The sequence below is a fragment of the Tachypleus tridentatus genome, chromosome 12 (assembly GCF_004210375.1).
Source record: "Tachypleus tridentatus isolate NWPU-2018 chromosome 12, ASM421037v1, whole genome shotgun sequence".
Lineage (NCBI taxonomy): Eukaryota > Metazoa > Arthropoda > Merostomata > Xiphosura > Limulidae > Tachypleus > Tachypleus tridentatus.
Window position 1 is genome coordinate 81526538 of NC_134836.1, and position 24685 is coordinate 81551222.

General features: G+C 32.0%; 1 protein-coding gene across 1 annotated transcript in view; it reads left to right on the forward strand.

Moving 5' to 3' along the window:
* Positions 1-24685, forward strand: part of GC (gamma-glutamyl carboxylase) — a 52755-nt gene that overhangs the window by 23867 nt on the left and 4203 nt on the right. Inside the window, exons 2-12 of the mRNA XM_076473900.1 lie at positions 4814-4967; positions 6168-6323; positions 7825-7990; positions 8476-8554; positions 13160-13266; positions 13629-13792; positions 14959-15098; positions 16336-16578; positions 20253-20407; positions 22245-22423; positions 23646-23773. Of these exons, the coding sequence (XP_076330015.1) occupies positions 4853-4967; positions 6168-6323; positions 7825-7990; positions 8476-8554; positions 13160-13266; positions 13629-13792; positions 14959-15098; positions 16336-16578; positions 20253-20407; positions 22245-22423; positions 23646-23773 (1632 nt within the window). The 5' untranslated portion in view covers positions 4814-4852. The remainder of the gene's footprint in view (positions 1-4813; positions 4968-6167; positions 6324-7824; positions 7991-8475; positions 8555-13159; positions 13267-13628; positions 13793-14958; positions 15099-16335; positions 16579-20252; positions 20408-22244; positions 22424-23645; positions 23774-24685) is intronic.

Below are 24685 nucleotides of genomic sequence, written 5' to 3' on the forward strand. Positions count from 1 at the left end.
CTCAATATTTTCCCTCTGTTGATACAGACTCTGCTTTCCGAGTTTGATGTGGCTTTGGAGTGTATGAAAATGAAAAATAGTGACAAACTTTGACGTAATTTTAAATCTTCGTGAACTCTTCACTTTTAGTAGAACTTGTATGTATTTTATGTTCAACAGTGAAACTTCGATAAAAAATGAAACTAATATGGGCAGTTAAGTGACATCTGTTTTATTTATTTATGATTTAAGTCAAAACGAGAGCTAGAAACTTTCTAATATTTTCCTTTATATTTGTTAAGATGCGTTGAAGATGTTTTTAAAGGTCACTTAAGTCTACAACATACCAAACTGTTTCATAAACATCTTACTAAGTGAAGACTCTGAAAACGTTTCATTAGAATTTTTATATGTTTCAGTCGTTAAATACTAAAAAGTTCCCAAAGCTGTTAATCAGATACCTACACATTCTTACGTGTTTATATCCTGGGATTAAGTACATAATGAAGCACAGGTACTGGTTATTATAAAAAAAAGTAATTCTTACAAAAAATATAACAACAAGAGAGTTTTCTTTTGGAAATTGAACGAATCAGAAAACTCCTTTGTATAATTGGATGGATAACCAACAGAACTTTTACAAACATTTACATTGCAATAAGTCTTCATTAATAAGTCTTCTCTCTTGGTAACATAATCCTTTGCTGCTTATCTTATGTCTTTAATGGAATAAAATATTGAAATAATTTGGCTTCGATATAAACGTTAAATTAATTTTAGCATTTTATTTGCAGTTTAACTTTTTGCTAGAAACAACTGTTTCCTTGCTATATGTGTGTCGAAAAGATATTCCACAATCCAAGGCACAGGAGCAGCCTTTTTACGTGATACTTACTGATTAAAATAAGTTAGATATTATATTTTTATTGTTATGTGTAAGTTATCCACGTTAACATTTTCATATTTTAATAATGGTATGATGCTACAGCGAGTAATGAAAAATTAATAAATAAAAGGTTTGGTGTTGATTACAAAAAAGAAATGCAGTTCTTGACTTCTTTCTTTGTATATACTTTAATGCTTAGTTCGTCGATTTTATATCCTAGCTAAACTCGTTTTGTGATATTGCAGTCAGTGAACGTAATGTTTTGTAATAATGTTTGAAGAAATTCATAAAGGAAGTAAATTTATATGAAAAAATAAAAACAGATTATTTTTAATCAGGTAAGAACATCAGTTATAATTCCTGCATTTAAGACCCAGCTTGGCTAGGGTGCTCGAATCGTAATCTGAGGGTTGCGGGTTCGAATCCCCGTCACACCAAACATGCTCACCCTTTCAGCCGTGAGGGTATTATAACGTGACGGTCAATCCCACTATTCGTTGGTAAAAGAGTAGCTTAACAATTGGCGGTGTGTGGTGATTATTAGCTGTCTTTTCTTACACTGCTAAATTAGGGACGGCTAGCGTAGATAGTCCTCGTGTAGCTTTGTGTGAAATTAAAAAATAAACAAAATAAATAAACAAATCCACCACTTAAATCACTGTTCTTTAAACTACATCTGTTTTTATTCATAGGGTGATTTTAGGGATGGTTACCATGAAATACTTTATTAATATTGTTTATGATTATATATTTAAAGAAATACAACTAGTATTCTGAATACACATTATTTAACATTCTATAACGTTATTATGACGAAAGCCTGAAATGAATAGATACTTGATTCATAAAATATTTTTGATGTTTTGTTGTTGAGTTTTAGACTAAAAGACAAATTAACAAATAAAATCAAAGTTCTAATGAATATATTATAGAATATTCAAAATCTTCGACTTTTCCAAATGAATTATTAACACGGTTGTTAAAAAAGTAAAAAGCTCTTAATACTATATCTGTATCACATGTGTATAAATGACAGAAGCAAGATACTCAACGCCATAAGTTTGAAAAGCTCTATGATTTATACCTCTACAAGGAGGGTACTTCCAATTCTCCGATTTATTTACGTCTTTTATCAAATGCATGAAGACTTGTTACAGTTTGGTCTCACAAACATAAAAGCTAGAAGTAGTCTTCTCCTAAATGGAAAGGATCAAGATGCTTCACACGCAAATATGAGTTTGTTGGAAAAAAAAAAAAAGGTATTACTCTAAATGTTTCGTCACACTATCATTTTAGTGTTCATTTTTACTTTTTACTTCATCTTATATACGTATCTTCTGTTACATATCATTATTCATTTCGGACGAGTCTCCGATCTATTATGTTACGTGTGTTAACGTATTACTTTTCTAAATAACCGTAAATTTGAAATTTAATTTAGTAGTTAACTAACTGTTAATATGTGTTAGATTTATGTTATTTGCCAACAAGACAGATACACACAATTTACTTTTTAAACACAAATATATTTTAATTAATATACACACATAAAAACAATACAATTTAAAATAACAGTTATTAGAAATGATAGTTTATATACGACAGTTTTACAAACTTACAAACAGTACTGATTCTTATATCTGGTCTAGAACTGAATATTTTATAATCAATTTAGGTCCACGACGAACAAATTAATTTGGAGTTAATATTGTCCCACAATTTGCTTAAGTTATCTAGTTCGGTTGGCGCCCCTAATGACGTCTTTCTTGGCTATTCTCACAAGTTCACTTCTTCCGGCGAGGGAGATACCTAATGCCCTCGTGGAAATAATAACATCTGACGTAATTCGCTGTAGTTGAACGGTTGTTCAAAATCCATAATACTTCCCCTCGTCGATACTATAATCTCAATTATAAAAGTGACTCTCTGTCTTTATTCTTTTGTTTTGAAACCAAAAATAGATACTAAATGATGTTAGGAAAACGTTCATAGATAAATAATCACAATAATAATTATAAGTAATAATCCAATAGATGACTATTTATGGTGTTATTCTTCCATCTGTAACTTTTTACACATACTCTCATTAAAAAATAGTAAGAATTTTGTACGATAGTGTAATAGTTGTTTAAGCTTAAAGTTACACAATACACTGTCTGCACTCAGTCTACCGTGGTGAATCGAATTCCGGATATAAGAATTTGAAATACTTAAGCTTATAACTGACTCAGCTATATAGAGTTAACTTACAGGTTAAAGTACTAGCTGAAGTACTCGTCTCTTGGGTTGGAGAAATGTTTGTTTGTTTTTGTTTTTGAATTTCGCACAAAGCTACTCGAGGGCTATCTGTGCTAGCTCCTAATTTAGCAGTGTAGGACTAGAGGGAAGGCAGCTAGTCATTACCACCCACCGCCAACTCTTGGGCTACTCTTTTACCAACGAATAGTAGGATTTACCGTCAGATTATACCGCCCCCACGGCTGAAAGGGCGAGCATGTTTAGCGCGACGGGGATGCGAACACGCGACCCTCAGATTACGAGTCGCACGCCTTAACAAGCTTGGCCATGTCGGGCCAGGTTGGAGAAGTAAAAACTCGTTTGCAATAAAAGACAGGAAATTATGGATAATGGGCGGTATGTTTTTCAGGAAAAGGGCTAAAAATCTTGGAAAACAAGGTTCTATTATGAAACTCGTTTCACCACAGGGCTTCTTGTCATTCTTGTAAACTTGCGCGAATTTTTTAAAATAAAATAACAAAAGAATATAATTTTTTTACATACTACTTTTTGAGTTGGATGCATTGACTGGATAAGACTTGGCTAAAATGACGTTAGAAGCCACAAGAGTTACTAAACACAAAGATAAATAGTGAGAATTTGTGTGTGAACTATGATGTGTAAGAAAAATTAAAAAGCGTAAGAGAGATTAAATAATAATGTCAATTGAATTACAATACAGTGTTATTTGTTAGACAAAAGATTATGACTTGTAACTATAGTCTAAACAAATAGCCTTCTAAGTCATAACAGATGGTTGAGGAGGTTGTGCTAAATGGTTGATTTTATGTATAAAGTTCTTTATGGAGAATCATAGATTTGACTCTTATTAAACATTTGAGCCTTCTAGCAGGTCAACGATAAGTTTACAGACTTACAAATTTAAAATCAGGTGTTTGACTATCCGCCAAGGATATAGTACATATAGCCTATTATTTTATTTTGCCCTAATAAATCAGTACCAACACTAACGTTTGGTGAATAAAAACACCGTGAAGTCGCAACTATTGGATGTTTTATTTTGTACATATCTTGTAGAGTATATAAAGTTCTAGATATTTGTTGCCTGAAGCTTTAAAGAGCTAAGTTATGAAAAGATAAATCCGTGTTAGTCAGTAGAAGTTATATTGTCAATGTACTTATTTTCTTTTCACCTGTTGAATGATGAAAATTACTAGTTTGTTTTAGAGCTACTAAAGTATTATTCGGGCACAATTGTCACTAATCTTGAACTGATAGTTTGAGTTAAGACAGTTAACCAATAGCACCCATCGTCAATTCAGGGCTAGTCTTGTGTGACTGAATAATGAGATTTGATCTTCGCTCTTATGTTGCATCTTCGGCCTCGAAGTGAGAAGTGTGGTTACGCGGCAACAAGATGCAAAACACAAACCTTTGGATACATAGTGTGGGCAGTTAACATTAAGTCACGCCCGGCTCGAAAATGTTTTTATTTACCATATAATTAATATTGTGGTATGTTGAATTTTTGTCTTGCAACAAATTTGTGCTAATGTATGTTAAGAGAGGATTCAAACAAGTCCTCAATTATTTCAACCAACTCTAACAAAGGAATAATTTTTCGTCACTGAAAGTTAACAGTTTTTATTTATCAGATTTTTTCTATTGGTAACTGTTTTATATCATGATATCAGAAATGTTTCCTTTCAGTGTTCACCTAACAGACAACAGAGAAATAGTTATATTACTATGGAGAAAACGTTAGGATTTGGTTGGTCTGACATTTCCAGCTTCAACGCCATCTTGCGGCTATTGCATCGTCCCACTGATCCCGCTAGTTTGGGGGTTACACGGTTTTTATTCGGTGAGCGAAGTTATTTTTTATAGTTTCTGTATGTATATTTAGAAAAGGAAAAAATATTCTTCGTAATATATTGTTACATTCTGAATAATGTAATTGAATATTAAAATTAATATATTAACCAACGATACTTTCAAATACTTTGTAAGTAAGGTTTGTAGCCTAGTTGTGGTAGTACTTAAGTACGTTTAACCTTTCACATACACGTTCCCCAGATTTTAATTTATTAGAAATTGTATTTACAAATACAAATTCATCTTCAGGTGTACTTTTCCCCCATATAAGATGAAGCTTTTTAAAATCATAAAAACAAGATGACTCCGAACTTATACTTATAGGACGTGTCTTTATGAATAATAGTGCTATTAGTATTAAACGTTTTCCTTTTATCCCAGTTTTTAACTATTAATAAAAGTAATGACCCATTTTTCTGTTTCATTGTGCTTATTAAACAAAAAACAGCAATATTATAACCAGAAGAATGACATTTTATCCACCCTGTTTTACTTTCTATTTCATCCGAAATCTTTACAGTCAGTTTTAAGAGTACGTTAAGTACTTCATAACTATGGAGGAGGCTAACGTTTAACAACTTACTGTTATCTAGGAGAACACGTACGTCTGTACTCTCATCGCTAAACATTAAAGCTTCTAACAGTGTCTTAAACTAAACATTTGAAAATAAGTGTCTTATATGTAATACTAGTGTTATCAAAGTTTGTTAAAGTAGACGTCAGGATAGCGTTTCTGTTGTAACAATGTTGGCTCATTTAAACTACATCGCAGTGATATTTTCTCACTAATATCAAATTCAGGTAAGTTTATTAAAAATTCACCCTCAGTGGCTCAGCGGTATGTCTGCGGACATGCTATACTAAAATCCGGGTTCGATACGCGTGGTAGATAGAGTATAGATAGCTTGTTGTATGGCTTTGTGCTTAATTCAAAACAACACCAGTATTGAAAATTAAAAATGTATTACTTTATAAAAAGTTATTTACTATCACATCTCGTATCCTCTTATTTTATAACACGACGTGCGTAAACAATTAAATTTATTTAATTTTTCTTTGGAAGGGAGAATAAATAACTGAAATATAAATCTACATCAATTAATCAGAAGTTTCAGAAAGAAAAAAGCTTCAGTGTGAGAGCGTTAAGATGTTAAGTTTTATTTTTATTAAGATAATCTTCCTTCAATAGGCTTAATGATGATTATGGATATACCAAATGAAAGAGGACTGGCTAACGCTGATATCATGTGGGGTGACCCATGGAAATGCCGTTTTCCTCTTTTTAATATTCTACGCCCTCTACCGTTGGAGTGGATGTATGTAATATACTTCATTATGTTAATAGGTTGGTGAAGTGGTTTTCACTGTTTATTGTTTGTTGTTATGATAGATTATACCAAAACAATTCGTCGAAATTCACCTATCTGTTTAAAGAAAACAACAACCTTACGATATTTACGCACATTGAAAATATAACTTCATACTGAAGGTTAACAAACTCTCTTTGTTAACCTGAAGATGACCTAAGAAGATTGAAACATTGTTCTGTACTTTATTTTAATTAAAGTTTTAATACCAGCCGTCTTGAGCCGTCTTGACTAGTTTCCATAACATTATTAGGCCCGGCATGGCCAGGTAGCTAAAGCACTCAACTCGTAGTCTGAAGGTCACGGGGCGAATCCCCATCACACCAAACAGGGTCGCACTTTCAGCTGTGGGGTCGTTATAATGTGACGATTAATCCCACTATTCGTTGGTAAAAGAGTAGCTCAAGAGTTGGCGGTTGGTGGTGATAATTAGCTGCCTTCCCTCTAGGTTTACACTGCAAAATTAGGGACGGCTAGTGCAGATGGTCCTCCTGTTGCTTTGCTCGAAATTCAAAAACAAACAATCCACGACATTAAAACACTTTGTGACGGAAGAACTACTTTCTCCACTTGAGTCTTTAAACATACATAAACAACTGAACATAAAGTTAACGTCCTTAACACTCTTTTTTTCTCAAAGAACCAGATAAAGTATCAAAGAAAATTTAAGAAAAAGTATTAAATGTAAAGGAGCGTATCAAGAATCATCGGTCTAAAGTTTTTGTAAATCACGTGATAAAAACACTACTTTAGTACTGATTAAGTATCTACTTTTCCTGTGTTTCATTTTAATCCTTCACAGTAATTTCAATGGAATTTGTAAATGTCTCCCTATTACGTGCGGGTCAGTGGCTATTTAGGTTTTAAGTAAACCAGAGACGGATAGTATCGTGCATTGTTAAATAATTTAATAGGTGAAATTAAAATATATGTAAAATATTAATTTTAGAAACGTTATAAATTTTAAAATATAACTTGCAAATTATCAGAAAGAATCGTTTTATATTTGTTCATACCTTTGCGCAAACACTAATATTATTACGCAAAACGTTATGCTAGAAATATTACTTAGTTCTATTAAAAAATGTTAGGCACTTGTCAATACTTCGTTTACCATCTGCACTGACGTACATCAGGTCAACTGATAAAGTGTTATCATATCCATTTTAATAGTTTGAGATTTATTTAAAAATAATATCAAATCCGATGTCAAAAACTGTTTGGGTCAAGAAATATTTTAAACTCTAAACAAGAAATAAAGAGTAATTACAATGGTGTTAAGATATGAATATAGAACAAACGGTTGTTTTACAAGGAAGCCTGTAATTTAATGTCAATATAGTTTACAACATATTTTTTTTATTTCTATGTAATAAACCAAAGACTAAATTATGCAGACCTCTAGGTTAAGATGCAATTTGTCTTGCTACGTATACGGTGAAATCTAAAAAAATATATGGTAATCAACTTCAATTTCAGGTGCGATTGGAATTATGCTTGGCGTCTTCTACCGACTGAGCTGTGTTTGTTTTATTTTGCCCTATTGGTACTTATTTGTTTTGGAAAAATCTAGGTGGAACAATCATTCTTACCTTTATGGATTACTCGGGATGATTTTCTTAGTTTGCGACGGCCATCGATACTGGTAAGTAAAAACAAGTTTTAACATGTTAGAATTTTCGATGTAAACTTTTTTGTGATAACAAGAGAACACATTCGTTAAATACCAGCCAATTTTCTTTCATTTCTTCAACTTCATTTATGTATTTGCGTAAAGATAATATATAAAGTATACCATAAACATAAGAGCATAACTATTTGTCATATTCGTAAAGTTATTTGAATGACGGTAACAAAACCAACTTCATGATTGTGGTCCAGGTTACTGTATGTTTGTTAAAAGTTTGTTAAGAGATTGAAGTATGCGTGTAGTGTAAGTCCTGTCATTATATCAAAAAGACAGAAAAAATATGAAAAAAGAATCGCAGTTGCCTAACTTAAGTATATGTATCTAGTTTTGTACATACTTTAAGTAATACACAAAATGTTTGACATCGCAACATAGCTGTGATATTAAATTTGTTACTTTAATAATATTTATCTTTATAACTCGTTTTTTTTCTCCCTCAGTTCCGTTGACGGCCTGTTTAAAAGAAAAATCAAGAACTCGCAAGTTCCATTATGGAACTATATTTTACTTCGAGGACAGGTTAGAAGAACTGTATGTTTTATGTATTGTTTTATCTACTAGATTAGGTACAGCGTGTTAAAGTCACACTATACTGTATGTCTTTTCATACAATTTATTAATTAGGACAAGTACCAACCTCAATAAATTAATTATGGTAGATGAAAGTTTCTATGCATAGATCAGTTAGGGTAGTTTAATACCAAAATGTTTTGTCATTGTTCTATTCAATAAAAGTTAATCATATGTTATAATTTGTTTTACCTAACATTTAGATTAAACGTATCATGTATAGTACGTTGTTCTTTTCTATAGATGAAATAATTGGTTTATCCCATAGACCTAAAGGAACTTAAATTCTCTTCAGATTAGTCTTTCATTTGTTCAATCTTGGTTTATCTCTTACAAGTTCCTCCAAACCACATTTTGATGGTATTCGCCCATATTATTTTCTCATTTCTTCTCTGTACCTATCACTCATTATCCTTTCAGTTGTGGTCAACACTAACCTTGGACCTCATTTATACCAGTGAACACATATCGCCAGTTTCCTTCACCTTAGCTAACCAGCCTTTCGTGGATCTTACCATCTCTCTCATCCATTCGATGGTTGACCCATCTCTCCAGTTCTTTTTAACGTATCCATCTGTACACCATATTTCAACTGTTGTCATCCTTGTCCAGTCCATCTTTCACATCCATAACAAACTATATTCCACATTAATATTTATATAATTTCGATCTTTTACATTCCAGATCTTTGACAGTTCGCTTGTTACATTACAACACTTTTCAGTAAATCTCCTTCTAGACTTATATACTTAGCCATTAATTTGTGTCTTTTTATCGTGTTGTACGCAATCCAAGCTTCAGACTCTTCTCTTATCACTTCCTTTAGATTATCTCTGTTCTCTGTTAGGAGTACAGTATCATTTATATAACGAAAATTTCATATCATTCTTACATCAATGATGATCACTTTAATATTATACAATCACACCATTTTGAAAAAAAAACTACTTGCCAGCCGTCATTTATGAAACCTTTTTCATCTTTCTATTTCATTTCATTTATGTACTTACAACTGCATTCGTTTACAGTCTGTTACATTTTTAACCTATTCCAACTAACAACATCTAACGTACATTTCACGTCCCCACATTTAATGTTTTACACTTGAGACTTCCCACTTCAGCAGCTACATCAGATGTGCAGCTTTCCGAGGACTATTGCTTAGATTAGCTTTGATCGTATTCCTCCTCTCAATACCTTTACTAAATCTGACTGTTATAGAGCGAATAACCGAGATACACGTATTTTGGTGTTTAATAATTGCCTATTTCAAAATTTTGGCTGTTTTTAAGCAGCTGCCACATTGTCACAATGGTATCCCTCACACAGGTACTCGTGCTACGGGTTCAAAATGAACATTCAAATCTGTGTTGTGTTTGGCACTGCTTCAATGAGAGTGAGAGTGTCTGTTACTCCTAATTTTTGTTTTATAAGGTTTACGTGGAGTCAAATAATGAACTAATCAATGAGTATATCTTTTTGATCTGCGATAATTTTATTGTATTGAAATGTTTATATGCTCCATAGTAATTCCTGTATACTGAACCCGCAAATGATATCCATTTTTCTCCATCATGTACAGATTGTTTACAAAACGTCATATGTACTTTTACATAAGTGAATAATTTCCAATTAAACCGGGTCACATTTTATTGTGCTTAAAATCTTGACAACCACTGGCTATAGACTTCTCTAGACCAATCGCGACGTGAGAGTTTTATTGATCATTTTAGAACCCTGGCATAAGGAACATAATTATAAAAAATGTCCATTGTGGTAAACAAAATAATAATTTGATATAAATAAGAGTTTTTCGTGATTTGAACAAAAGTCTTATGTAATAGAAAAAAATATTATTTTCGAAACCTACGTAACTGATTTATGAAAAATCAGTTACTGAAACACAAACAACTTTATGAAGTTTAAATTCGGAGGCTTATATTATCTGAATAGGCAGCCAAATTCTCAGTGCTGATCTTCTTTGGAGACTTCAACACTGTCTAATAGACCTAGCACTTTTACCATCGCTAGAAGTACCACTGAGGTAACTTAACTGTAAAGTAAGTTGTTTATTTCAGAAAGGTAATTAAAAAATAACAAATTAATTGTTTATAGTAAGCTGTTTTTTTTTCATTATATTAATCAGATAGGGTTACATCGGTTATCTATAGTCATCCAATAGACTAATTATGGTGGAGTTGGTTGACATTTCATTCAATAGCTTAATTATGATAAGGTTGAATTAGTAATCAATAGTAAGCTATTTTGCTCGATAGATTAATTAGGGCAGGGATAACTGGTTATCTGTAGTAAGTTATTCTATCCAGTAAATTAATTACAGCTGATTATCTTTATAAGTTGTTTCGTTCAATATGTTAATTAAAGAGAGTTAAATTGCTTTGTTCAGTAGATTCATTATGACAAGGTTAATTGGTATTTTTTCTAATAGATTAATTAGGGCAAGGTTAATTGGTATTTAATAGATTAATTATATAGGGTTGAATGGGATATCAATAGTGAGCTATTTTTTTAAAATATATTACTTATGACGGGGTTATCTATAGCAAGCAACTTCGTTCAGTGGATTAAGTATTAAACTGGTAATTTGTAGTAAACTGTTTCATTCAAAAGATTAATTATAATAGGGTTAAATTGGTCCTTTGTAGTAAGCTGTTTTGTTGAACGGAATTATGACAAGGTTAAATTGTCTTTTATTAATAATGAGCTGTTTCATTTAATATATTAATTAGAGCAATTTAAAATAAACATGTAGAGTAAGATGCTTCGTTTACAGATTATCAAGTGCATAAATATTAGAAAAAATTAGAATGTAGAACAGGGTGGTGTATCAAAAATAAGGAAATAAGGTAGGATTGGGCATGGTGTAATTAAACTTATCTGTTCAACCTCACAATGGAATATGTCCAACATTTGGTCCTTGCCTACTTCGTTTATTCTTCATATCTTCTGTAAAATAAGTCAGATGGATTAAACTTATCAAACTTATTTATACGTATCATACAATGACTAAAGATTTTTGTAAAACGAATTATTAGAGGCATTGCTTGTACCGTAAAGTCTGTGTACACAACACCAGAAGAATAAGATATTACTGTGGAATCGTAACTCACATGTTTTTGTTTCTTTTACAATTTGTGCTCCCTATTGCAGTTGCATGTGAAGGCAATAAGATTTCGTACGTTAGTTATATGGGTGGATTAAAATACATAGATACACTAGTATGACTATCTGATTATGGGTAAAAAAAAGAGTTTCATGTGTAGGATGTCCACGTCTTATTCTTATGAAAACTTTCTATCAGTCTCTTGACGTTCATTGATGGTCAGTTAATTACAAACACATGAATCTCCCCAAATGTTTACTGACTTTCGGATGATTTGCTGAAATACTGGTTATCTCTGAATGTTTGTATTGGAGAATGCTTCTTACAAACAAAATGTTTTTACCATCAAACCACTCATCACTGCCAAATAGTTCCTTCAGTCTCAAGTGCAAGTAAGACGAACTTCTTGTATTTTCCGTATTAATTAAATTCATTTATCTAACAATATGATACTGCTTTGTAGTTATAAATATATTTAGAAAATACAAGCTGAAGTTTCGTTTAGAAACGGGAAAATCTGAAACTAGGTAATATAAAATAAAAAAAAGAACAAACGAAACGAGAAAAACAAATAACGGTAAATGATTCCTATTTTTATTGCAGTTCAGATAATAGAGTGACCAAACCAGACAACTGGCTTAGTTATGGCTTTAATTTATCAATAAAAAAACTTTTTTAATTCGAAAACAATTAAGAATTAAGTGTTGTTAAGGCGTGAAACACTGCACTTAGACCATCCTTGTTAATAGGCTTATCAATGCATTCACTCTAGAATAATTCAGTGCAACGTCACGTAACCACATGATAGATTTAGAATAATTCTAGATCATCACCCCGACTAGTTTTGAATACAATCTTCGGTCTAAAGGAAGCCCTTTTCTTTACGAAATTAAAGCTACAATAGAACCAATTATCTTGCTTCGCCAAAAATTTTTTTTGCTATAAATTAAATTTTGGTACATTGTGTTCTAAAGGATTGCATGCGAGAATGTTCTTTTATTATTATTCCCTAAGTTTTTAATTACTTTTAGCAAAGCTGCAAAAAGTACACAAGTTTACTTTAAGAAGACTTATTTTGAGAGTTAGCAGTAGTTTTGAATCAAGTGCCCTCTATATTTATTGTGAAAAGGACAGAAAAATTAAATTATCTATTTCTAAATTGATTAACGATTGATTTGTCACAATTTAAGAGGTCCAAGTCGTAAAACTGGTTTATTCTTACTAATAAGAGAGCATATTGAGAAGTGTGCAATAGCCACAGCAGACCCTCAGTGTTAATTTCATCATAGGCAGGGAAAGAAACAAACTAATTTCCTATGTTTCGGAATTTCAGTACACATTAAAGTGTTCTCACTCACCCTTTTATATTAGATGATATACTTTAAGCATAAACTGTGATGATATTTTTTTTACATTTCATCCTGTTGCAGATATTTCTGGTGTATTTTATAGCCGGTTTGAAAAAAACGGACAAAGATTGGGTTGGAGGTTATTCAATGAAATATCTTTCTGCTCATTGGGTGTTTGATATTTTCAAGTAAGAATTGATTTATTTTATAAAAATATTCTATAAAATCACAACAAAGCATTAATTCCATATCTAAGTTGTTGTAAGGTTATCTTTAAAGTTTGAAATGAAAGAATGTAACCTGTATCGTAATATGTTTAGTAGGAAAACTCATATTCCTCACCATATTTAAACAAGTTTGTTTTATACTCGAAAACTGAATAAATGTAGCGTATCTGGCTAAAACGCATAAGTATTTTTGAAAGCATTCACTGGCATTAAATTTCATTTCTATTTAAATTAAAGCTTCTATTGTTTATTCTCTATTCCCATGAGATAAACTTCCTTAGTTCTCTTTCCATTTAGTTATAAAACAACTTATCTATTTTTAGATTCATACTAGAAAAGGAACAAATTGATTACTTTATTGTTCACTGGGGTGGATTTCTTTTGGACTTAACCATTGGATTCTTCTTGTTTTTGGATTCTAGTCGTCCTGTAGCTTTTATCTTCTGTGGAGCTTTTCATTTAATGAACTCTCGAATGTTTTCTATTGGTAAGTTTAGTACTGTTCTGAATAACTTAGAGCTTAAAGAAATACCGTAAGACGTAGTGTTGGAATAACATATAAAGTTTTATTTAATATAGACAAACAAGTGTAATTTTTGTAAGAGTGATTTAATCTTTTACTTGAAAAAACTACTGAATGAAAACATACTTTGGAGCTAGGAAGTAAACATAACACCCTCGGCTATTAAAGCCACTTCTCTAACACTAAGTTATCCAAAAGTACAATCCATTCATGTTAGACTTTGCCACTATAAGTATAATAGCTACACTTCGTTATATTGTGAGATGCTGCTAAATTAACCTACTAACTGCCCAGTCAAATACGGAGGTGGATAGCTCATAGGAAGATAAATTACCTTGTTAGTCAGAGGTCCTGGATTCATAAAGACATTTCTAGTATGAACGATGTATCTACTAATATAAAAAAGTTAATAAACAATGTACAGTTTTTAATCATTATCATATATCTAAGCCAATAAAATGAATACTTACCGTTAGTCATATTTTATCGTCAAAATCAGGCCGCGTGATTTTTGACTTACACTTTTGTATAATTAAAAAGATGCAAACTAAGTCTGAGGACATTTAGATTAGTTTGTTTTTCTTTCAACAAAAACAAGTTTTTCCTTATGAAAGAAACCACCAGATTAGCACTTACGACATAGGGTTATTTCATGTAAAAGAATGCACTTAATAATTTATATAGTGTATACTTAATCAGGCTTAACAAGATAACAAGTGGCTGTTTACAATGAATTAACGTTGTTGTTTAATCTAAACTGGCTTTCTCTCATGCTAAATTGAATCTTTTTGAGCATTAATGTGCCGCTACGTCGAACATAGTTTATAAAATACAAGTAAGCCTTACCATTCGGTCGGTCATTAATTAAATACAGCATATACTAATAATCATGTTGCAAAATTTGTTTAAAATCGGATATTAATGTTGGTTTGAAAACAAGTCACCAATAACATAAAATCTAAAATACTATCATTTTTAGTAGTAAAGTTAAAAATCAACAACAACAAAAGATATTTCATACTTTAAAATTGAATAAAATCAGTCTAAAGAAATAATACTGATTGTTTTCTTTATTTTTTGTAATTAACGAAATGCAGTGATATAAAGTTTCCATGGTGTCTTTCTACCAGGAATGTTCCCTTATGTTATGCTAGCCACGATGCCTATATTCTGTTCTCCTGATTGGCCCAGACCTTTCATTTCTTCTAGTCCTGCCTTTCTTAAATGTTGTTTACCAGTCAATGAGCCCCACAGTGGAATTCTTATTGTATAGAGTGTCTGGTGTCGGAAAATAAGAAAGGACGTAGAGTGAGTATTACACCTGAAGTACAGTTAGTATTACACCTGAAGTACAGTTAGTATTACACCTGAAGTACAGTGAGTATTACACCTGAAGTACAGTTAGTATTACACCTGAAGTACAGTTAGTATTACACCTGAAGTACAGTTAGTATTACACCTGAAGTACAGTGAGTATTACACCTGAAGTACAGTTAGTATTACACCTGAAGTACAGTTAGCATTACACCTGAAGTACAGTTAGTATTACAACTGAAGTACAGTTAGTATTACACCTGAAGTACAGTTAGTATTACACCTCTCATCATTTATATTCCCTTTTGAGATAAGTTACCATTATATACCTACCCTTATATTTATACTTCATGTTATATCCTTTGCTAGAGCGATCTTAACACTTCGTTCTTCTATCATGAGTTCGTGTGTAGAATCATGAAATATGTGCTGCTAGATCGAGTGAATGCACTATTCTATTATTCTAGCTCCTGTATGATAACACATAATTGACTCTCGCGGATAAAAAAGAATGAACAACTTTGAGTCTTCCAGTCTTACTTAGATTTCATATTCCTTGACAAGAATCAGTCATACGGTTGCTTTTACAAATATATCAATATAGATTTAGCTCTAATAAACAAACAAAGAAAATATTACTAGTTATGGAGCTACATGTAGTTGTTATAACAGTTACACTGCTAAAAAATAAAACTGGAAAGATTTACTTTATGAAATAGGAAAATCAAAGTATCTGTTCAAAAGTGCAGTCAATCTTGGAAACTTTGACTTACGGTGGCCGATTTAAAATTTCTCACACGGCAGATAAAAGTTTTAGTAATAAAATCACCAACCTAATTTTGGCCACTCTTTAAATTTGTCGCATGTTTTTGCCTGACATTAATTACTCTGCGATTTCACTATTATACTACTTTCTAAGGCGACAACTCTTTATATAGTTTGCTAAAATATATTAACATTAAAACATACTGTTTACAACGTTCTGTCTAGGTTTATAACACTTGTTTATAGTACTCATCGTATAGGGATTTACAATGTCTAATAAATGCGTTATATACATAGAATAGTAGCGTTCCGCTAATAATAGATATAAGCAACTCGTAAGCAGAACAAGTTAATTTTATAAATACTAAAACTCGTTATGGCTCAAGAATTATTCTTTGTCAACCTGATATCTTTTTTTTATTCACTAGCACACAATTACTGAATCATCTGTTAGTGTTTGGCACAAAGCGGTTGTCGTTGGTCTCTGTGGATATTTTGCAGTCCAGGCATTTTTACCTTATTCACACTGGCTAACCAAGGGCTACAATACCTGGACTCAAGGACTGTACGGATATTCATGGGACATGATGGTTCACAACTGGAAACATCTTCATACCAAAGTTACTGTAGTTGAGAGTAGAACAGGCCAGGAGTTGTATTTAGACTCAGAGGTAACCTAAAACTAACACTCTGTGCTATAAATTGATAGAAATATCGTGCAAGTAATAAGAAATGTTTTATTACATCACATAGTGTTAGATTTTACACCTGTACATTATTGAATAATATATACAAAGTGTAATTAATCATATAAATTACGATCATTAACAACCTTTTAAATCTACTATGTGACTAATAAGTATAATTTATTAAGTGAGTCGAGAAATATTCTTATTAAAACCACTTAATGTTTCATATAGCTAAGCGCGTAAGGCATGTGACTCGTAATCCGAGGGTCGCGGGTTCGCGCCCGCGTCGCGCTAAACATGCTCGTCCTCCCAGTCGTGGGGGCGTATAATGTGACGGTCAATCCCACTTTTCGTTGGTAAAAGAGTAGCTCAAGAGTTGGCGGTGGGTGGTGATGACTAGCTGCCTTCCCTCCAGTCTTACACTGCTAAATTAGGGACGGCTAGCACAGATAGCCCTCGAGTAGCTTTGTGCGAAATTTCAAAACAAACAAATTGTTTCATATAAAAAAGGAATATAGTTCTGAATTACCGAAGTATAATTTTTTCATGTACGTAAGAGTTCCTCTTCAAATGCATAGCCAAGCGTGTTAAAGCGTTCGACTCGTAATCTGAGGGTCGCGGGTTCGCATCCCTGTCGCGCCAAACATGCTCGCCCTTTCAGCCGTGGGGACGTTATAATGTAACGGTCAATCCCACTATTCGTTGGTAAAAGAGTAGCCCAAGAGTTGGAGGTGGGTAGTGATGAATAGCTGCCTTCCCTCTGGTCTTACACTGCTAAATTAGAGACGGATAGCGCAGATAGCCCTCGAGTAGCTTTGCGCGAAATTTAAATTCAAAACCTCTTCAAATATTTATTAGGTTCATACATGACCGTAGGTCCAAACATCGACAAGCACATATAGGGTCAGCCTTATATATTGTATGCCTTTTCCATGTCAGCGTAAAATTAAACAATACGTTACATTTAATTTCAAATTTTAACCGAAGTCTGAACATAGCTACCGTGCTTTTTTACAAACTTTCGTAAAAGCTAGTCTTCGTAAGAGTGAATTACACAACTGAACAAGAAATGTTGCTACTAGGACTATTTATCATCGAAAGCTAATACTGATTTACATCAAATTATTATGGCTCATGATCCTTAATTATTATTAATGCTAGTAGGGATTCTCGGTTATGTTTATTAAGATAAATAAAATAACGACTTATATATCCTGAATGTATCTTTATTAGATCAATATTTCGCTATTAAACCATCGTTATAAGCTACCGATATCCTACAAGTTTACAAATTCAGTTGAAACCTTGGCTGATAAACAATCATATAGCACATCAACGAAGTTATGTCAGAAGAATGCGATGTTCTGAATGAAAGCAATATAACTGCATAAGGGGGTATTTACTGAACAGAGGATCAAAGTTTACAATTCTAACTAAACTGGATGTCTTATTGTCGTTACAGCGAATGTTACACAAAACACGACAAAGAAGATGTAGATTGTGTTATGACTGTGACAGAAGAAAAGAGAGATGACTTAGAACTCTTAAATGTTTCAACATATTAGTTAGAAATAGCCCTGAGATTTGTGTTAAATAATGGGTATGTAAGATTTAACGGAGAATTTTATAAATAAATCAGAAAAATAGCTAGAGGAAATAGAGTAACAGTAACCTTGGCTGTAAATATATATGCATATGCTTGAACTGAAAACATTTAATTGTTCGATAACATAGGCTCATCAATCTGGTTCCTAAATGATATATTTGAAGTGTGGAACACTAATTTAGAGTATCTTAATAGTTCCAATGAATTCATGAATACTGTTCACAAGTTTATAGCATTTACACTTGCTTTGTCATTTTGGGTGGAAATCATTTTCGATACTACAATTCATGTCAAGAATAGGTAAACCATCACTGACATTTTTTGCAAGCCATGTACTAGAGCTGTATGTTTGATTTTTTTAGGTATGCGCTCTCCCTATAGGATTGATAAAGTTGATAATAAAAAAAAGAAGCGTGGGAGAAAAGTTGATGACTCTTAAGAAAAAATGTTTAACCAATGGAATTTAAGCAAAATATAGTAAGAAATTTTGATAGGCAAGAAAAAAACAGACATGTTCTTTTCAACCTTTTAAACAAGAGAGCACATATACAACTCAGTTTTCTTGAGTGATTCCATATATAAGTGATAATATCACCACTAAGCTGAAGAGGATAATTAAAATATTAGTCTTAAATATTACAATAGTACAATAACAAGCTTGTTTTAAGTCATTAAAACAAGCTCAGCACACAAGAAAGATATGTGATAATTAAATATGGACTACACGATCGATAAGACAGCAAGAACGTTGTTTGGAATGTAACTTGTGCTGAAGTATCTATTCTAAATGTTATAGTTTTCTGGATCTGGAAAGACATGAATAAGAATTATTGGTTAGTTGAAGACTTGACTAGTTTGACATTATGAAAATATGACTTTACAGAAATATATGTTACGTGAATTTTAATTTATCAAATAACTATATATATATGTGTGTATTGTAAAATATTTCGTGAGAGATGCCTTTTTCTCTCAACTCATAATATATTATTACCAAGAAAATAATAGTGGTAATTTAACTGCAATTAAAAATCAGGAAAAAAAATGTGTTTAACAATTTTATCAGTGAAGCATTTTGCTGTGTAATTTAATGACAAAGCTATTGTACTTTATGTCCGATCTGCCTGGTGCATGCAGATTAAAAACTTCTTCAACTTGGTAGATATAATAATAAATGTCTTCAGTCGGTTGGCTTTTCAAGCGTGCATAAAATGATTGGGTCATTACTTCACAGCTTCCAGTATCTAGTATGTATAATATTAACGTAATGAAAAGTTTAAATTGTAGCAGTATGAATTATATAACTAAACACATCTTTCCATGTCATATATATTTATATTTTCTAATAAAACGGTTATATCACTAGTCAGTACTTTAGCCCAATGTTTCTGAAAAAAAATCTACATGAACCATTTAAGATATGCGAAACAAAAGAAAAATATGAAACCCAAATAAGTAAGAAAAATTTCTTTCCTTTGTTCATTGTTGTAATTAAGTCATAATGTTTTTATGAATCTAAACTTTGTGAATCATAGATACTATCACCAGTAATAGTGAAAATGTAAAGAAAAAAGAGTTTTACACATCAGGAAAGGTTATTTTGTATTGATTTTCAATATCAGAATTATGGGAGGTATATGAATTTATAATAAATTTGGAAAGGGGTACGTTAGCTTTAAAGATTTATGAACTGCTGTTTTTGTGAATTATAACGTGAATTCGTAATTTTCAAAACTATTTAATTTTTCCTTATATCATTTTTGTTTTGTATTTATTCCAAATGGCATGTGTAATTTGTGTTGATTTAGGATACCCATAGGAATTATATTTTTATTGTTTTTTAAACTTTAACTTGAAATTAAACAACGAGATTTGAGGTCTTTGAGTTGAAAATTAAAGGGCTAACCTCAAGATAACTGTCACGGTTATGTATATCTCTCTGCATGTCTGGATATACACTTTAACAGTTATTAGATCTATCCATACAGAACAGTAGAGGGTTGACCTTAGTATTATAATTGTGTTGATGTAATTCTCTCTCTATCTCCAGGCTTGGACCCACAGCTGGAGATGGACTCATCACGCCGACATGGTCAAGCAGTTTGCCTCATGTGTTGCTAATAGATTGGAAAGCCAATACAACATTACGAACATTGAAATTTACGTTGATGTCTGGCTGTCTCTAAATGGCCGCTTTTCTCAAAGGTACTTCTCGAAAATTCAAAATATTTTGCAGTTACGTAATTTAATGTATTTGAATTAAGATAAATGTAAGAAGAGTTTTGTTTGTGTTTTTTGGAATTTCGCATAAAGCTACACGAGGGCTATCTGTGCTAGCCGTTCCTAATTTAGCAGTGTAAGACTACAGGGAAGGCAACTAGTCATCACCATTCACTCTTGGGCTACTCTTTTAACAACGCAAAGTGGGATTGACCGTCACATTATAACGCCCCCACGGCTGGGAGAACGAGCATGTTTGGCGCGACTCGGGGGCGAACCCGCGACCCTCAGATTACGAAGCGCACGCCTTAACGCACTAGGCCATGCCAGACCTGTAAGAACAGTCCGTGCAGTGGAGGATAATTACTTTTATTAATCGTAATACGCAAACTTATTTCTCAACTCTATTTGTTCAAAAGATTTCAAATGTTAAGAAATATATGATAAAACAATATTTAATTTTTCATTATATTTTTAAAACTTACACAAATATAACTAATAATGCAACTTAAGTCTGGAGTTTACAATTGTAAAAAAATTGTTTTGATGCCCTTGATGGGTACAGCACCGACAGCCCTTTGTTTAGCTTCAAACAGCTGAACACTGCAGTGAGTTATGTTTTGCGTCAATAATTAGCATAATAAACATTTAGCTATAATTTTATTAACAAAACAAACATATATAAAGCATCCATATATTAATCAACTCAGTGGTAAATCTGGCGCCAAAGAACGAATTTAGATACGCGCAGTAGTAAAATTGGTAAAATTCTAATTCCTAAAACAGGAACATTTTTTTTTTTCATTTCTAAACATCTCAATTAAAATGTGTTGTTTTTATTGTGAGATCTCAGTCGTCTTTGAAAAGTTCCAATCTTAGGATCTTTTGTTGAGATTATTGCTAGAAAATTAATATTTCACGGGCAAAATTGTTTTAGTTCTTTATATATAATTTAAAATAATTAATAAATGTTTGCAAGAGATACTTTACATGTTATTGAATTCACATAATTCAAGAAATTGTGCAGTTTAAGAAAGAAGCTTGGCTATAACACTCAAGTACTAATTTTGTTTTTAGATAAAATGTTATAATCATTGACAGTATTAAAGATATAGACAAAAAAAATGTTGAGCTATTTTTACAAAATTTGTGGTTAAGTAATTGATTCACAACGATAACAAGGAGATTTAGAAAGGAACGGTAATCTTCCCTACACATTCCATGTCAATAACTTTTATTCACTGAATGATTGCGTCAATAAACCATGTGCGTCTGTTATTTGCTAGTGTTATTACGTGTTATATGTTTCCGCGAAAAGTGGCGTGAGAAAAATAAAAAAATGACACTTATGAGAGGCATACTTTCGAACAATACTATATGAATAGTTCTAAACGAAGGAGTGTTAAAAGATGTGAGAGGTCAAAATTCCCGGGGATGATTCAGTCATTTTTTGGTCTCTCAAGGAATGTGTGTATGAATAACCAAACGTTGTTTTTAAAGCAGCTGTACAAAAAATGATTCGGAACACTACATCTACAAGTTGACAAGACGCTCATTTAATAACAAAGGAAACGCATTATAAATATTAGATGTTATGTATAAAAACGATACCTTCTATACCATTGGTTTATGTTTGTCGGTTGTAATCTAATGAGGTTGACCTACAGAAAGTAAAATCGTCTTTTCTTTTTCAAATAACTGTTTTGCTTCGAATAATTGCAAATTATCAGCAAAACTATGACAAGTTAGATATATGTCTGGTAGAGGGAGTGTATATATTATTTATTTTAATTTCTTCATGTTTCAATTAATTTCATCGCAGAGTATATGATCCAACAGTAAACATTTTGGAAGCGGATTGGTCTCCATTCCGTGAAATCACATGGGTATTGCCTGTTCTGACCGAGCTTTCTGATTGGCGTGCTGTATTAAGAGATGTCGAAAACAGTTTGGAAAAGGAGTCACAACACGTGGATGTTGTATTCCTTGCTGATTTTCCTGGTAGGTGAAATATTTATGTTATTAGCAATGAGTACAGTGACAGTGATGACAATTTCTGAATCAAATGTATGTAGATATAAATAAAAAATATTCAATAAATATATATAAGCATAAACAAAATGTGCCATTTTTGCAAATATATTTTTTGGATCAGCGTAATAATACACAAACCTAAAACCTTTCTAGCCCAAGATGATCATTTCCGTTTGCATTTTTATGTTTATAATGGTGCGTGACTAGAAATGTACTCAGTAAAAATCCTTAACTAAAAGGGAAATAATATATTTTGTTCATCTGGATAAATGATAAAGAAAAATAATTTCTATTTTATCACGAAACTATTCGAACACATGAACCTCAAACACAGACAACAATGAAAGTGAAATAAAAGTATATTTAATTAGTTTTTTGTTATTCTTACATGTATTATATACATAAATAAACTTTTATACAGTTTCAGTTTATAATATGTACTAAAAATACACTTAATTGGAGCCCGGCATGGTCAGGTGGGTTAAGGGGTTCAACTCGTAATCTTCGCCCTTTCAGCTGTGGGGGCGTTATAATGTGATGGTCAATCCCACTATTCGTTGGTAAAAGAGTAGCCCAAGAGTTGGCGGTGGGTGGTGATAACTAGCTGCCTTCCTTCTAGTCTTATAATGCTAAAATAAGGATGGCTGGCGCAGATAACCCGCCTGTAGCTTTGCGTGAAATTCCACAAACAAACAAACCCAAACCCAAAGGGAATATAATCTATTGGTTTCTTAATGGATTTTTCTTTGCTAATTGTCAGAATATTACACCAGTACAAAAAGAAATATTTCGTATTGAAAAGATTAGAAAATTCAAAAAGTGTTAATGAGTATTTTTGTTTTATTTTAAGAGAATTATAGAGCTGGTTGCCTCATGTTGATTTTGTATGATGTTCAAAACTTAAATAAATTCTCATTGACTAGAAATTTAACATAATTTAGAAATAGACATAAACACACAGAGAAAATGAAACATTCTTCCGAAATTAAGACTACCAAATGATACAGCCTCATAACATCTTTGCATCAATCCAGTTCAACTCGAGTTCGCTTCAAAATCAACGAATCACGTTTTCTTCATGGTTCTATATATTACATATAATTTGAATTAAAATGTAAACACCTTTCTAATAATCGAACTTTACTTTTTATTATTTATACTTTCTTATATTTTTATCCTCCATTAATAGGGTTAAGTCTTCTAAACTTCATAGAAAAGGATCTCAGCAATGCAACTTTAAAGGCATTAAAAGGAATTATAGAGGTCATTATACCACAAGAGGGCGTCATTATTCTACAGGAAGGTAGTTCTCTTCAGGTAAATTAGTGCTTGAGATTTTATCGGTAAAGTACGATTAGAACATTGAAATTCTCAAATAAGCTGAGATCATCAAATAACACTTTATGAATCATTTCACAGCATACATATTCTAACAAACACTGTATAATCGTTATGTTACTATTATTAATATATTAAAACCGCTAATGTTGAGCTAAATTATTTTTAACAGAAACAATATGTTGGATATTGAACAACAAAATTCTGTGTGGAATCGTGCACATATTGCTGACCGTGGTGTCTGTCCAAGTGTTCGTTTGTCTCCCGTTTGAAAAGCTGAATACGCAGTAAAAACTCAACAGTCACTTTTGAAATGGCAAGAGAACAGGCATGAATAATGTTGATGCCAAATTTTATTTTGCAAGCAGAATATTCTACACTAATTTGTTAGAAATTAATCGCCATATCATTCACATTTCAAAATGGGATATACCCTTCCCATCACTGCCGACAGATACTTTTGCTTGTTACAATATAATTTTATGTATGTATAATTTATGCATATTGTAATTTACCTCGAACAAGTTTCCTATGTATTACGTTACATTTTACGATTTCCAATAGCTGAAAATTTAATTTATAAGTTAATTAAATGTCGATATGATTTATGATATTTCCCAACAAAACCGATACACAATTTTTTTCTTATGACAAATATATTTTATTATACAAACAACAATAGAATTTATGACAATGGTTATTGCAAATACATATCAGAAATAATGTCTTATATACACGACTTTTACACATTTACATGCATTAGTGAGTCATATCTCGTCTAGAACTGAATATTTCATCGACGGCTCACGATTAGCGAATTATTTCTGTGTTGATGCATAGGTACACTACACTTGACAAAAAGCTAACTAGCTTCTTCTCATGTGAGTTTTT